Below are 15260 nucleotides of genomic sequence, written 5' to 3'. Positions count from 1 at the left end.
TCCCTCCTCCCTTAACCCGAGATCCTTTCTTTTGTTTCGTTGCATGCCGATTGCTTCCCTGCTAGGCCTGAGAAACCGCAATGGCCGTTGGGAGGGGGCCAAACCGGAGGGGGTCGGGGGTGCAGGCCGCGTGGGGGCCCGGTTGGAAGACAAGCTGCGGCGCAGCATCGAGGAGTACCGGTTCCACCACCGGCGCAAGCAGTCCACCCACGGGCTCAAGATGGTGAAGGGGGCGGCGGCGGGGCCCCTGGCGGGGGCTTTCCGCTGCTCAGGCCCTTCGCTGGGGGGCGCCGACGTACAAGACAGGGCCGCCGGAAGCTCCCTGTTGGCGGGTGAGTTGCCGTCCTAGCGCAGAACGTGTTGTAGGGCTAGGGTCCCTGGGGAAAGTGTGACTGAACGCCGCAGAAAGCATTGCAAAGCGTGTAACATAGCATGAACTCGTTACAACAGACCTTGGATTTTGGTCTGTTGTAAAAGGAGTATGTGGCACTCTTCACCGACTTTGACGGGGATTATGACCGTAGTTTGTTCTAACCGGCGAGATTGGTGAAATGTGAGTGGATATTGGAAAAGAATTGGTTTATTTGAAACTACCGATCTTTGAAAGGTTGTCATACTTTTTATCGAGCTGTACTGACGATCGTCGTCACCGCACTCTTTTGGTCGTACCAGGCTCGTGAGGCATCGAGCGCGACGACAGCAGTTGGCCAAAATCTTCGAAAGCAGGGCTGCATGGTGTCTCGAATAACGACCAGTGTCTTGGGGTTTGCCATAATGGAATGGTGGATTGTTTACAAACTTTCTAGTATAGTTCATTATATTCAAACGCATGTTACGACGGAATCTATAATGAGCAAAGTTGGCTCAATGACATAGATGGGAAGACCAGCCCAACTTCACAAATCGGTATGTTATAACCGAATGTCTGCTGTTACGATCTGTTGTAGCGAGGTTATACCATACTTCAGAGGACAGTCTGTACAAAAGAATGCGTAATTGAGAAGAAGAAGCAATTTAATTCGGACAAAAGAAGGAAACTTTAAACGTGACCCGACAGCAGTCGACCCCGCGATTCTATGATTACGGGCCCAACACTGCTGCTCGGCGTAGAGGGCAGTGGTGGAGAATCGGCGGCGAACGCAGACGCCAGTGTTCGGCGTTCAAACGGTGAGCAGAGGCAAAGGGGGTTAACTCTGCATCCACCCAACTAGTTGTTCCAACCGTAGCTCGGTACTGATGTCCCTGCGCAATCTCATCTCCTACTCTCCCTCAGTTTTGTATAACGGAGGAAAAAATAAATAAAAGCTGCGAATTTCGCCTCAAATTTTAAAGAATGCTACGGAAACAGCGTGTTTGTATACCGACTCTATCTTTTTGGCTCAAAATTTTCTTTGGGGGCCTCAGGGAAGTGTTTTAGAGGGGTACTAAAGTGGATTTTAAGATTGTCTCTTCATGGTGCAAAACACGATCTATAAGCAAACTATAAACCCCAAAAAACTACCATCATGCGTAGCCTTTTCTCCCGTTCGAAATTGCGACCAGACATCGCTTCAATCTCCTTTTATGATTTATGTCTCAGAAAAGGGGACGTCTCGCAATGTTTTGGTCAGATTTTAAACAGGAAAAAAGCTCTTTCCTGACTGTCATTGTGGGTTTCCCAGGACGCTTAGGGTGTACACATAGACTTTGCGCCATAAGAAACTTACTTAGAATCTACACTGGTGCAAATACTGCTTCAAATCAAATAGTGCAATGCTTCGACACTGTAAGAAAAGTTGCTATGTCCTGCTGTCTCCTGCACTGTGAATGCTAGGAACGATGCAGCTTTATTATATTTGAACCACCATTCACATCGCTCTAGTTCTAAGGCATCACTGAGTAAATAGTTTCAGCACAAAATGTGTTCTCGGGGCCAGTTTCCCATCCTAAAGTGTCACGAAACGTTGCAGCGAAAATATGATAACAGGAAAAGTCGCTTTTGCAAAAGACCGCGTTTCGCAATGAGAGTCGAACCACTGAGTTCCCGCTCCATAGTCTGACACCCCGTTCTTGGGGGAGCCAACGCCACGTCCGGGCATGCGACATGTTGAATTTTTTTTCTTGGAACGGGACGATGCGCAGAAGATGCGGTGAGCAGTGACCACGAACGTGAGGCGTCCAAGCTCACCCTTCTCCCGCCGGCGCAACTCCACCTGCCCGGGAACCACTCCGTGGTGCAGGCGGCCTGCGGCATGCACCACACAGGTGAGGAGCGATCACCCGAGTGGAAGGGGATCACTTGTTCTCACTCTGCAAACAGCCCCAGAGCAGAGATGTGGTGTGTGTTCCCGAAAAAAAAAAAAGTAACAAAATAATTTACCAATTGGAAGCAGCGTTCAAAAAATGCTCAGACAAAGGGAGGAAAGGACAGAACGATCGCCGAGCGCTCTTTGTCCCTTCCTCCCTTTGTCTGTGTATTTTTCGCACAATGCTACCCGTTTGTAATCATGAACCAACTCGCCTGCATTGCTGCATATAAATAATTTGACAATTATTTTCAAACAAGAGGAATACGTTAGTTACTTATGTCACCTCAAAGTAAAAGGAATGCGTCGCTGTTGCCGATAAAAAGTAATTCCAGCTACTATTGCATTACCTTTTATTTCTGAGTTAAAACGTTTTACTGTTTTGACATTGCAGGTGTGGATAAGTGCCATATTTAAAATAATAATGTTGTGTGTATGTTTATACAGCCAGAAGTTAGTCAGCCCCAATGGGCGTCTGGTGTCTCAGCTGTGGATGAGAAATTTAGTCAGTGGCGTCTTTAGCGTGCGTCACGCGGTAGTGATACACAACCGCACACCGGTACGATGGTCATCCACATCAAAACGGGCAGGGGTGGGGACTGGACCCTAGATCTCTGGGTTCTGCAGCATTAACTGCAGAAATATAACATAATTACCTTATATTGTTAGGTTTCCCTACATACTCACAAGGAAAAACGTGAAGAAGGCTAGAATTCATATGACTTGGCACCTAGAAAACACAAAGAAAATTGAAGTGTAATTATTTTGAAGTCTTGGAAAGAAGACGTAACAAATAACTTAACTACATTGCCCGTTGCAGTAATCTTTGTTTTAACGAAATCACTTTTTCAAATTATCGCTTGTGTCACGCTATGCTTCCCACTTACTATGTTTGGATGAGCCCTCTCGTGGGACACCTCATGGAGTTCGCACCCGACATTCACTTGCCTTTCAGTGCTGCTGCTGCAGAACGGTCAAGTGTACACATTTGGCAGCAACCAGCACGGGCAGCTTGGTCACGGCGACCTTGTGCTTCGGTGAGCACCTTTCCCCGTTTCTCTCGCGATGACGAAGTGCTGTCTTTACACAAGTGACTTTGGTCACCTTGTGCTCCTGCTTTTAGAGTGGTTTCTAGTCATCGTGCATTGAACCGATGTTGTGCAGGGGAACGCCGAGGCCGGTGCAGTCGTTGCCGACGGCGACGCAGGTGGCAGCGGGCAGCAATCACTCTGTGTTCCTCACGGCCTCCGGTCAGGTGTTCACGTGCGGGGCCTATCAGGTGAGGGCACCACTTTCTTCTTAGGGGGGGACACTGGCTAGAGATTTAACTTCTAAACTACTCAAGTGATCCGAAGGAAATTTGCAGGGGAGATTTAATGCTAGATCTAGGTGTACTGTGCGAACTTTCAGCTCTCTAGAACAACTTTACATACCTGCATAAGAGGATGTGCCACTCTTCGTTAAGAAATCTATGATATGCAAATGAAGCTATTAAGCACCATTTTGATTGCTAGAATATAAAGTGGGGGATGTAGGACTTTGGGCTATCTAGTTTTTTTTTTAAACTCAAATGTAAATATTTCAAGAAAAAGTTGTTACCTCAAAAAATGAGATGCATATCTGTCCTTTGTCAGTTTTTGAAAACATAGTGTTTTTTGCGATGAGGACTTCAATTGAAAATAAAATAAAGTAGATAGCCCAATTCCCCAGTAAATTTCAGTTCAGAAACATCTTGATTGTGGTATCGGAATGATTTTACCTTCGAACAAAAGATTCCTTTGTATGAAATTTGCAGCAAAAAGTGTAACTGAGAAAAAATGAGAGACGTTTGCAATTCTCTGCAATGCCGAATTAGAGTGCAGCTCTTGAGGAGGAGGAGGAGAAGGTATAAAGAGGAGGGTATACTCCTCATCCTCATCCATACCCTCCCCTCCTACTTTCCTGCTCACCTCCCATTTAGGGGAAAATTTTTCCCACTAAATGTAGCGGGGAAAATTTTAAGCTAAATTTAGAGGGGAAATATTCTCGCTAAATTTAGCGGGGAAATTTTCCCATAATGCAACGTAGGGTGACCACCCGTCCCGCGTCTTGCGGGACTGTCCCGCATCGAGGGTTTGTGTCCCGCGTCCCGCAAGAAATTCTCAAATCTTCAAAATGTCCCGCATTTCATACTGCAGTAAAATTCACTCTGCAACTCATGGTGCTGCCGAACAATGGGACACGGGGAAGCGCGGATGTCGCTGGTAATCGTGTGAATCGCAATGGTACACCATTTTCTGTATAAGCATTGTGGGAAGCAACCGTCGTTCTTGCAGGAGAACCGACGCGCATGCTCCGTTGTGCCTCTCCCCTTGGCAAAATATTCTAAGAAGAATTGCTCACCAAAAGGTTCAATATAAAATATTGTAATTATAATGAAATCACTGTGTCAAGGCGAAAGGGTTGCTGTGGATTTTTGTTTTAGTGAAGGCAGCCATACATGGCAAAAAGCTTACAACTCGCAACGGTCGAAAAAGAATACAATGTTAAAGATTTGTGTAGGACCATGTTGATAAAAGTAAGTGTTGACAGGAAACAATAACCCAAAAAAGATTTACTGTTTCTTATTTTCATTTAATGCATTCTGCTACAGTCGATTTTTATATTTTCAACTTCGACACATTAATAACAGATTTGGCATAAAAGATATATCACTGGGAGTGAAAATTAATTGAGCTTAATGGGCACAATACAATTAGCAGGTGTATAAACAGCACGGGATATTAACTGTGTAAACAGAGCCTGGGTTTGTGGTGCGTGTGTTAATAAATTTCCTCGATCCACCCCCCCCCCCCCCCCCTTTGCGTGTCCCGCATTTCGCTAGCAGGAAGGTGGTCGCCCTAATGCAACGTGCGGTGATGTCATCTATGACATCACTAGTGACCCTTGTGACGTCACACGTGACGTCATCATGGGAAACGTCCCATAATGCACCGCGCAGTTATGCCGACGGCGACGCCGACGCTGCTCAAGCCGGAAACAGCGACTAAGAGCTGCGCTCTAAAATGCATTGAAACATTGAACTCCTTTACTTTGTTACTGCCTCACAATGTGTTAAAAAAATTTTATATCAACGTAAAAAAAAAAAAATTTGAAGTTTAGTTAGGCCCATGTTCCCCCTTCAAGGTAAACTGAAGCGGTTCTGTATTTGAGGAAAGATATCTAAATCATCCTTGTTCGGCCTTCAGGATTACGAATGTCGAGATTATTTGTCAATTTGGTGCACGGAGACTGCAGAAAATTATTTTCAAAGTACCGCTGAAGCCCCTCCTTCCCGGAGCACGACGTCATATCCAGAGTTTGTGGAACGTCCGCTCTCGCGCATCTTCAGTGACTATCAAAGCTATGCACGCACACTCTCGCTATTTTCAGAAAGGTCAGAAAAGAATGTCACGACTGGTGTTGGTGCCGGGTAATATACCTGCAAGCTTGCAATTGCACGCGCTGCCCACACGAGCGACACGTGCTTGGTGGTCGAAAGATCCTAGTAGGACGTAGTGACCGGTCGGAGGTTTTTCGTGTTTTCTCGCTTTTAGTAACCTTCGGGGAAAATGAATGTGACATTCAGATTCACGGAATAAATATTTTCTGGAATTCACCTCTAGCTTGTCTTCTTTTTTTAAGAACCTCTTCAGCTTCCCTTGAAGCGCACAGCATCCGTAAAACCAGCCGTCAAGTTTTTGTTCTGTGTTCGAGTGGAATGGCCTCGGCGATGTCGCAGCGTTCACGTGACACATTGACCAAAGCCTCAGTGTGCTGTCACACGGTGACATCGCGGTGTTCACGTGATCACCACCACTTCAGTGTTCCCGAATGAGCCGGCGTCGATTAATCCCCTCCCATCCCCAGAAAGGGCAGCTGGGGAGGGTCGGTGCTCAAGCAGAAGATGGGACGTCCCGCCGGCGGAGTAGCCACGAGGCCCAGCCGTGGCACGCGAGCCCGGGCCCCGTGCCAAGCATCGGGGTGGAGCAGGGCCGCAGGGCCACCTGGGTGGGCGCCTCGGGGGACCACACCTTTGTCAAGGTGGACGAGTTCCTCACCAGCGCCAGCAGCCTGGCACAGTGCAGCATCGTGGCCAACCGGAGCTGCGTGGGTGAGTCGCCTCGCGACGTCCGATTGCACCGTGGCGGCATTTGGCTGTGCTTTGTCGGGCTTTGCGCACGTCTCGAGTACCCTGAGACCGTCACCACTTGTTCCAGGGATAATTTCGAGGGATGCGGAACAGTCGTCCAAATTCAAATGTCTGATGATCAACCGGGTGGACGGAAGCTGTAAAGGGTGAGAATATTTTTTCTGTGGCATCAATCCGTGTGCTTCTGTTAGTTTCCTTTGTTGTTTTTGGAGTCCTTCACGAGGCTTTACAAATGCCCACTCCGTGACGGGCTTAGCGTCGAAGATCACCCTCGTCTTCGGTTGATTTACGCGCTTCAGGTACAACTCTGCGGAACAAATGGACCTGAGGAATCACGCAACCTGCCTGGACAGCGTCTACAACGTGCTTTGGAGGTGAGGTTCTGTCTGTTAACTGCCACGTTTCTCTCCAACTTTGTAATGGTATTGAGTCGGTGAGTCGGGCTAGCATGTCTGAGAAAAAAAGAACTTTGCATAAACCTTCTATACTCGTAATAATTTTTCCACTCCATTTGAAGTGATAGAAAGGGTGCCTGAGGATCAGTGTGCACTAAAAAAATTTGCTTTTCCCGTCTAAGACTCGCACCTTCAGCTTTAGAAATACAGATGTTTAGAAAGATACAGTTGTTGAAACGCTCTTACCATGTTGTGTCCACTGAAGTTGAAAAACTGGCCGTCTTTCTGGTATGTATCCCAAAAGTGCTCAAATGCATAGCATTTATAGGTCATCTGAGACGTCACAATGCCACCTTACGTCATAGTGCTCAGTGGCATTATGTCATGCGACCACACGACGCGTCGCGTGATCATCGAGAAATCAAATGACCACGTGACAAAACGTCGGGTTATGTGATATCACAGTACCTTGTCGTGTTTTCACGTCACAGTGAGTCCGTGACGGCCATTTCGCCGATGATGGCTATCGCGACACCATCACGTCGATGGCGTCGTGCGATGGCCATCACGACCATCGCGTTGATGGTAGTGATGCAAAACTATCGACAAATTGACTAGAGATACTATCGATAGTTTTCCCAAAACGATCAATAGTGTCTCAGAACTATCGATAGTCGACTATCGATAGTACTATCGATAGTTTTTCGATGGTCGACTATCGATAGTACTATCGATAGTTTTTCGATAGTCGACTATCGATAGTTTTTACTATGCGTGGCTTGCACATGACATCATTTCCGATGCCCTCCAGAGAAGAGGGGGAGAAGGAGCTCCCCTCTTATCAGGATCCTCGTTTGTGCCTCCCGGATTAGCACAGGTGTCACTATTCTCCTCCCAGAAGATTAGAGAAGATAAACCCGTCACTCAAAATTCTTACAAAAGCAGCTTCCCTCTCCTCCTCTTACATGGTGTTCGAAAGTATGCGATGTGACGTCAGTGCAAGGAGCCTATACTGGCGGCTAACGATACTATCGATAGTGCTATCGATATTCTTGCACCACTATAGTCCGTTACAACTCAAGAAGGTAGGGCGAAGGTAAGACGGGCCGGGGAGGAGGAAGCAGACGGAACGCTAAAGAGAGAAGGAGGTTTCCCCATCTCTTCTCCAGCGTTCCGTCTGCTTCGTCCTCCCCGGCCTGCCTTACCCTCGCCCTACCGCTCGCCTCCCCCTTCTCCTCTCCTCGCCCGAACTCCCGTCTTCGTCATCACTGAAAGCTGAACGAAAGTTGGGATGGTAAGTGCCTGGCCTAATTGGTGTCCCATTTGAAAAAGAATAAATAAATAAAGCGATAAAAAGAGAAGAGGGAGCGACGCAAACCACTAGTGTCGCAAAACTATCGATAGTAAATCGTCGGCAGTACCATCAATAGATTTACGATAGTCGACTATTGATAGTTTTTTGATATTTGATTAACGATAGTTTTCCGATAGTCGACTATCGATACTTTATCGATAGTCGACTATCGATAGTACTATCGATAGTTTTCCGATAGTCGACTATCGATAGTACTATCGATAGTTTTTCGATAGTCGACTATCGATAGTACTATCGATAGTTTTTCGATAGTCGACTATCGATAGTACTATCGATAGTTTTTCGATAGTCGACTATCGATAGTACTATCGATAGTTTTTTTCACTATCGATAGTCAGATTTCTGGCGACTATCGATACTATCGATAGTTTTGCACCACTTGTTGATGGCCATCGCATGACACCATAATATCACTATCACGGCTAGATATTACGGAGTTGCTAAGAGCTGGCCCCAGAAATGCTACGCATTTAGTGATTGAGACGCGTCTCTGCGTGCGTCCTCCCCGCAGCGTGAACCAGACGACCCTGGAGCTGAGCCACCACAGCGTGGTGTGGAGCGAAGCAGTGCCGCTGTCCACTTCCCCGGACGGACTCCCCGCCGACGGCATCCCGCCTTTCCTCGGGCCCGAGATGAGCCTGCCCGGGGTGCCCAACCATCCCGTGGGGCGCTGCCAGGCCGCCCTCAACCTGCTCGGCTGCCTGGACGTGCTCACAGCTGCTCAGGAAAAAGACGTTCGGGTGCGGGAGGACGCCGAGAGGGCGCGCCACCAGAGCCTTTCGCGCGTTTACACCCGGGAGGACTTTGCGGCCGTCAACCGTTTCGAAAGTGAGTTCCGCTCATCAAAACTCATTTTTTGACTGACTTTTTCACTTCCGAACTCACAGTTTTAATCTGAAACTGAGTTTTACTCTCGAAACTGGTGTACAGTCTAAGCTCGTTATAACAGACCTTGGTTTCGACCAAGATTTTTGTCTGTTGTAAAAGGAGTATGTTGTATGCAGATATGAAGTTGAGTCAATGGCGCATAGAGGAAAACCAACCGAACTTCACAAATCGGTATGTTATATCCAAATGTCTGTTGTAACCAGGTCTGTTATAATGAGCTTAGACTGTATATATTTGACCTCATATTCTCAAATCAGTAAAACTCACTAATGTGTAAGTGAGTTTCACTCACAAAGTCAATATTTGACCTCCTTAGTGGAATTCACTTCAACCAGTTTTCTTCAGCTATGTATATTCTGGCCTCCTAATGCACAGTAGGTATGCAGAGTATAACCACTTCAGCTCACTTTGCTTGCACCCCATTGCGCCACAGTTATGCGGAGTGGCAGTACGCCCCCCTTCACATTTGCACCCTCTTCAAAGGACCTGACGACCTTAAAGTTGTCCTTGAGGTCGTCTTAGGGCTCTTCCTCGAGATCACCCTAGAGGTTGTCCTAGAAGTCCTGGACAACCTCTAGGACATCGCCTTCGAAGTCTTCCTTGAGGTCGTCTTAGAGTTCGTTCTAGGTGTCGTCTTTGACATTGTTTTCTAGGACATTGTCCTAGACAGCGTCAAGGATGGCTCTAGGACGACGTCGAGGACGACATTAAGGATGACATTTAGGACGACCTCTGGGGTAATCTTAAGAACGACAGGAGTTTAGCGGGGAGTTTTCCCGGTAATTTTAGTGGAAAAATTGACGTCATAACCTATGCACCAATTTAGTTTCCCTGCTAAATTTGGTGGTTTGCAACGGTAAATGCTATCGCATTCATAGGTAATCACCCCTTTAATTTTTTCAAATTTGCCTCAAATATCAATTTACTACCCTGTAATTTTTGTTCTTGATTGTGTCTTTGTTTTATTAACTTTTTCACTTTTGAACTCTCAGTTTCAATCTGAGACTGGGTTTTTCTCTCAAAACTTGCATGTATACATTTGACCTTGAATTCTCAAATGATAAAACTAATGTGTAAGTGAATTTCACTCACAAAGTCGATATTTGAACTTCTTAGTGGTATTCACTTGGACCGGTCTGAGAGTGAGTTCCGTTCATTGAAACTAATTCTTTTATTAACTTCTTCACTTCGAAACTTGCAGTTTTCATCTGAGACTGAGCTTTACTCTCAGAACCTACTTTGTGTTCTACCTTGTGCTCTCATCTCAAATGAGTGAAACTAACTCATGTGAAAGTCAGTTCCACTCACAAACTTCATTATTTGAAACCGAGTTTTACTCTCGTATCTCGCTCTCAATTTGACCTTCCACTCTCAGGTGAGAGAAACTCACTTATGGAAGTGAATTCCACTCACAAATTCTCTCAGTTTGAAAGAGAGAGCTTTGCTCTGAAAACTCACTCAGTTTGCCCTTGCAGCTGCATTTGAGAGCGAATTTCACACTAAAATTTACGCAGTCAGAATTTGAGAGGGATTTTCACTCCCTCTCAAATCCTTTTGTTCGAGAACTAGTTTCATTCCCACTCGGGAAGTCGCAATTTTAGAGGGTTTGGTTCCCAGCGCTCAGCTTTGACTTGGCCTTGCACCAAGATTTGAGAATGAGTTTCATACTCAAACTCACCAAGTCGCCACCCTAGATTGGGTTTCACTCTCACAACTCACTCTCAATTTGGCCTTGCACTCTCAAATAAGTAAATCTCCCTCATCTGAGGGTGAGTTCTGCTCTCGAGCTCGCAAGGGTGCAGTTTGGCAGAGAGTTTCCCAAAAGCTTAGCGAAACATCTGCCTAGAACAAACGGCGGCTTGCTTAAGACTCGTCGGATCCTTGTTTCAGGTCATGGCGGCGGATGGGGCTACTCCGGACATTCGGTCGAAGCCATTCGTTTCATGGCGGACACGGACATTCTTCTTGGGGGTGTCGGACTCTTCGGAGGTCGCGGGGAGTACACGGCTCGGATCAGGGTGAGGACTGAGATTAGCTTTTAAATTGGTACAATTAGGTCTGCAGTTCTTCATCTCTAAAAACAATTAAAAAGAAATCCTTAATGAAATAATTTTGATTTATAAAGAAGCAGCTGAATAGGCAGGACGTAGCATTGCTAGTCTTAGTTTTGTTCAGGTGATGACATGGCAGTACATAAGGACTTCTCCAACTCTCGTGCTGTTCCTAGGTTTTTATAAGAGGAGTTTTATTTTTCTAGAGTTGTTGGTTTTTCTTTTGGTCTTAAGGAATTTTTATTTTTATAGTATGTCACAAGGACAGCTTGATCCCTTATTAGGCAAGCAAAATTTTAGCTCTTTTAGTGTAGCAGGATGAAAACTATGTGTCAAGTTCGAAATAATTCACTATAAATGAATCTTGTACCTTCTCCTTTCAAAAAGAAAAAATTAAGCCGAAGCGAAGCATGAAGGCTGTACATTAAGGCAACTAAGGAAATCTCCTTGAAAACAAAAAATGACCGCATCTTCACGTGGAGGATGATGTTGATTGGGGCGAAGCTGTGGTGGTGCTGATGATACTGATTTTATTGTTCATAGGTAGTGCTGATGGTGCTGATTTGTTTTTATTGCTCATAGGTAGTGTTGAGTTCCGGGTTGCGTTTCGACTTCATTATTACTGCTTTATGGTCGGTGAAATGCAGAGCCAGTGGTTCTTCTCGTCCTTTCTCATCGTTTTCATCCATGTCAGAAAGAGAATGTGTGGTATGGAACGTGGTTATATACGCTATTGAGCATTTGACCGCAGCGCCCTCGTCTATAAACGTTGAGCCATTGCATGCAAATTTTAACGCGATTATATACGCATTTGACCGCAGCGCCCTCTCCTGTATAGACGTTGAGCGGCTACATGCAACCTTTCATCCATGACATCCCCAGCTCTTGAGTTACTACCACATCTCAGAGCCCCCTACTCGTCCCGCAGTCGTGGCCGGGTGGTTAAGGCGATGGACTAAAAATCCATTGGGGTCTCCCCGCACAGGTTCGAATCCTGTCGACTGCGCAAACATTTTTTTCTCTTTTTAAGAAGATAGATGGGATGGCAATCGATGTGAGCACGGACGCCGAATGGACAAGGCTAGACCCTAAGGAGCTTCGCCCCTAAACACTGCCAATGTTTTGTTAACAGATTTTTTTTCTTCATACATTATTTCATCTGCTTCCGTATTAGGTATTCGACATCGGCACGGAGGGTGGCGACCAAGAAACAGACGGCGAACTCTTGGCCGAAACTGAAGAAATTCCTTACGAGTGCGGTGCAAGGTAGGAAATTTTTGGAAGCCTCCAACATATGACGGTTCACTCGCCGTCTTGCTTTGTTTTAAGGCAACACTCATTTAGATTTTGAGCATCTTGGTTTAAAGCAGCGTGACAAGACAAGGACAAAGTAAAGACGAGACAGACAACTGTTTTGAGTATCAACCGAAAGTTTATTTCCACCGCTCCCAGTATATATACACATGGGCAACAGCGAAATAAACAGCGTGTGAAAGAAAAGACGCAAAAATACATGCAGTCTTAGGATCTTATTAGTTAGATTATACAGTGCTGTATCATAGTCGGTCCCTAACATGCACCAGTAAGTAAACAAATTTTTTTATCAGACAGACCAAGGGAGGCCAAGCTGACACATTTGTCTTTTAGTTCGCTTACTTCGTAAGCTCCTATTATCTCTAGAGTTAGTTTGTCACCATTCCTTTTAACTATTTTGCTTTTTTGGTAGTCAGGGGTGCATCCACACTCAAGGCAGTGAATTCCCAGATGACCAGAGATTTGTTTCGTTAGATTATACTGATGTTCCCTTAATCGGTCATTAATGCACTGTCCGGTTTTTTCCGATGTAGAGCCTGTTGCATCACAGAGGAACAGAATACACAACACATTCCTGACAGTTCAGCGAAATACTGATAAGGTAGGGTGGTAAACTAATTTCAGAGACAATAGAAGCTTACAAAATAAACAAACTAAAAGACAAATGTCTCAGCACAGCCTCCGTTGGTGTGTTCGATGAAGAAGTGTGTTTCCTTACTGGTGCATGTTAGGGACCGACTATGACACAGCACTGTTTAATCTAACCAATAAGACGCTGAGACTGCATGTATTTTTGTGCCCTTTCTTTCACGCTCTATTTGTTTGGCTTTTGCCCATGTGTTCACATATTGGGGGCGGTGTAAATAAACCTTCAGTTGATGGTCTGCGCTGTCTTCTGTCTTGTCTTCACTTTGTCCTTGTCTTGTTGCGCTGTTTTAAACCAAGATGCTCATCAACCTACTAGCCCAAACATACCTTTAAGCTAGATTTTGAGGCCTGTTTTGAGTACAAGGCCGCAGCCGACGGGTGGTCTTGGTGTACCCCCAGACACAAGTACCCGATGCTGTTTGAGGAACCGGTCCTGCTACAGGCCAGCCGCTGGTATGTGGTCTGGGCGCACATCTCCGGCCCCAGCAGCGACTGCGGTTCGAGCGGGCAGTCCGTGGTTACCACCGAAGACCAGTGAGTGCATTATACCTCGTCACTTCCGTTTCCGTACTCTTGAAAGGTATGTTGAAAGAACTTGGAAAGTAAAAGTGTAGAAGTAACAAAAAAAAAAAAAGATGAACTGCGTGCAGGGATTTATTTTGTTAGCTGGTGTGTATGCTAACGAGACTATCTCAATCAGATTGAGAGTATCGTATTTGCCCGATTCTGACGTATGCATAGCTCGTTCTTACACCCAAGAATACTTATTCTAACAAGCCCCCTTGGCTTTTTATTTAATTCTGATGCACAAGGCGTCTTTAGGTATATTTTTCTAAAAACAAAAAGTGAGAGTTAGAATTGGGTAAGTAGGGTAAGTACTTGCATATTCAGGTCATCTTTTTGTAATTTTTTTTTTAATCTACCGAATATTTATGGGCAAATTGCTAGGCATTCAGGAAACGTCCTAGCATCACGAACGTTCAGCGATTTTCTGAGTTTACAGACGCCTGCGTTCACAGCACTCTTCGTCAGATAATGTGACGCGTACCATGTGTACACTTGGTAGTGGTTCCTAGAAGGCAGTGATTATTTTGACGTTCACCGTCAAAATGTCTCAAAAATTATTTCGACACGTCACTTTGGATTGTGCATAACAAGCAGGTTAACTACAAAACGATTGGGATGTTAGATAAAAGGTTGTGAATGCAAAGATTGCCTCCTTGATGTTTCTTGACCGGTGCGAAGGAACAAAGGTTCTGGCGTGGTTGTACGAGATAGACACATTTTCCAATCAACTGCAAATATTATGACATGGCATTCAGCCCTGTTGCCTATATGGAACACGTGAAATCATAAAAAGCAACGGTGCCGCATTCCATAATGTTAGGCACAACCAAACAAACGTTACATGTGGCTTGATAACTTATGTAGTACTTTGAGAAGTTTTTTTTTTTTTTTTTGCATTTCACATCAGTTAAATTAAGAGGTTATAAAACTGTAGTCGGCTGCACATTTGTTTTCGGAAAATGCGTGTTGAACCGCGACGCCGCCTTCAGGCAAGTTTATATTTGTTTGACCGCTACTTTCGATCACTTCGCAGTCCGAACTTCAAGGCTTCAAAGTTCTAAGTTTGAGATGTCAAAAAAATTATAGCAGGACAGTTGACTGCTTATGTGTAGGAAGGCAGGAGCATTATAGTCCCACGGGAGAAATGTTTTCGAGTAATGTTTCTACACACATTAAAGTTTGGGACAACATATAAGACGACGTCCTAGAAATCGACGCCAAGTATGGCGTCCAGGACGACGTCAAGGGCGGCGTCTAGGATGATGCCGAGGACGATTTTTAGATGACCTCAAGGACGTCGTCTAGGATGATGTTACAAATAGCATCTAGGATGACGTCAAGAACGACATCTAGGACGACTTTTATGGTGACCTCTAGAACGACGTTGAGAACGACGCCTAGAGGGCGATGTTGAGAACGATGCCTAGAGGAGGACACTTAAGGAGGCTGTGCGGGTATTTGCGTGGGCGGCCACGTTTGCCTGCGGAAGCCGCCATAGATGCAGACGCGGTTGCCTCACAGTCCATCGCACAAAGCACACGAGCACAGATGGAGTCCGGAACATAT

General features: G+C 45.6%; 1 protein-coding gene and 1 non-coding gene across 2 annotated transcripts in view; both read left to right on the top strand.

Annotated features, from left to right (window-relative positions):
• Nucleotides 1-15260, top strand: part of LOC8038651 (E3 ubiquitin-protein ligase MYCBP2) — a 128416-nt gene that overhangs the window by 26082 nt on the left and 87074 nt on the right. The window contains exons 17-27 of the mRNA XM_029975062.3: nt 126-332; nt 2122-2244; nt 3241-3322; nt 3450-3564; nt 6174-6417; nt 6524-6602; nt 6756-6830; nt 8738-9054; nt 11005-11132; nt 12340-12431; nt 13527-13661. Of these exons, the coding sequence (XP_029830922.2) occupies nt 126-332; nt 2122-2244; nt 3241-3322; nt 3450-3564; nt 6174-6417; nt 6524-6602; nt 6756-6830; nt 8738-9054; nt 11005-11132; nt 12340-12431; nt 13527-13661 (1597 nt within the window). The remainder of the gene's footprint in view (nt 1-125; nt 333-2121; nt 2245-3240; nt 3323-3449; nt 3565-6173; nt 6418-6523; nt 6603-6755; nt 6831-8737; nt 9055-11004; nt 11133-12339; nt 12432-13526; nt 13662-15260) is intronic.
• Nucleotides 12090-12171, top strand: Trnaf-aaa. The gene has a single exon. It is a non-coding gene; the product is annotated as a tRNA-Phe (tRNA).

Source organism: Ixodes scapularis, unplaced genomic scaffold, assembly GCF_016920785.2.
Source record: "Ixodes scapularis isolate PalLabHiFi unplaced genomic scaffold, ASM1692078v2 PGA_scaffold13__105_contigs__length_92229423, whole genome shotgun sequence".
Classification (NCBI taxonomy): Eukaryota; Metazoa; Arthropoda; class Arachnida; order Ixodida; family Ixodidae; genus Ixodes; species Ixodes scapularis.
This window is presented reverse-complemented; position numbering and strand designations above follow the sequence as displayed.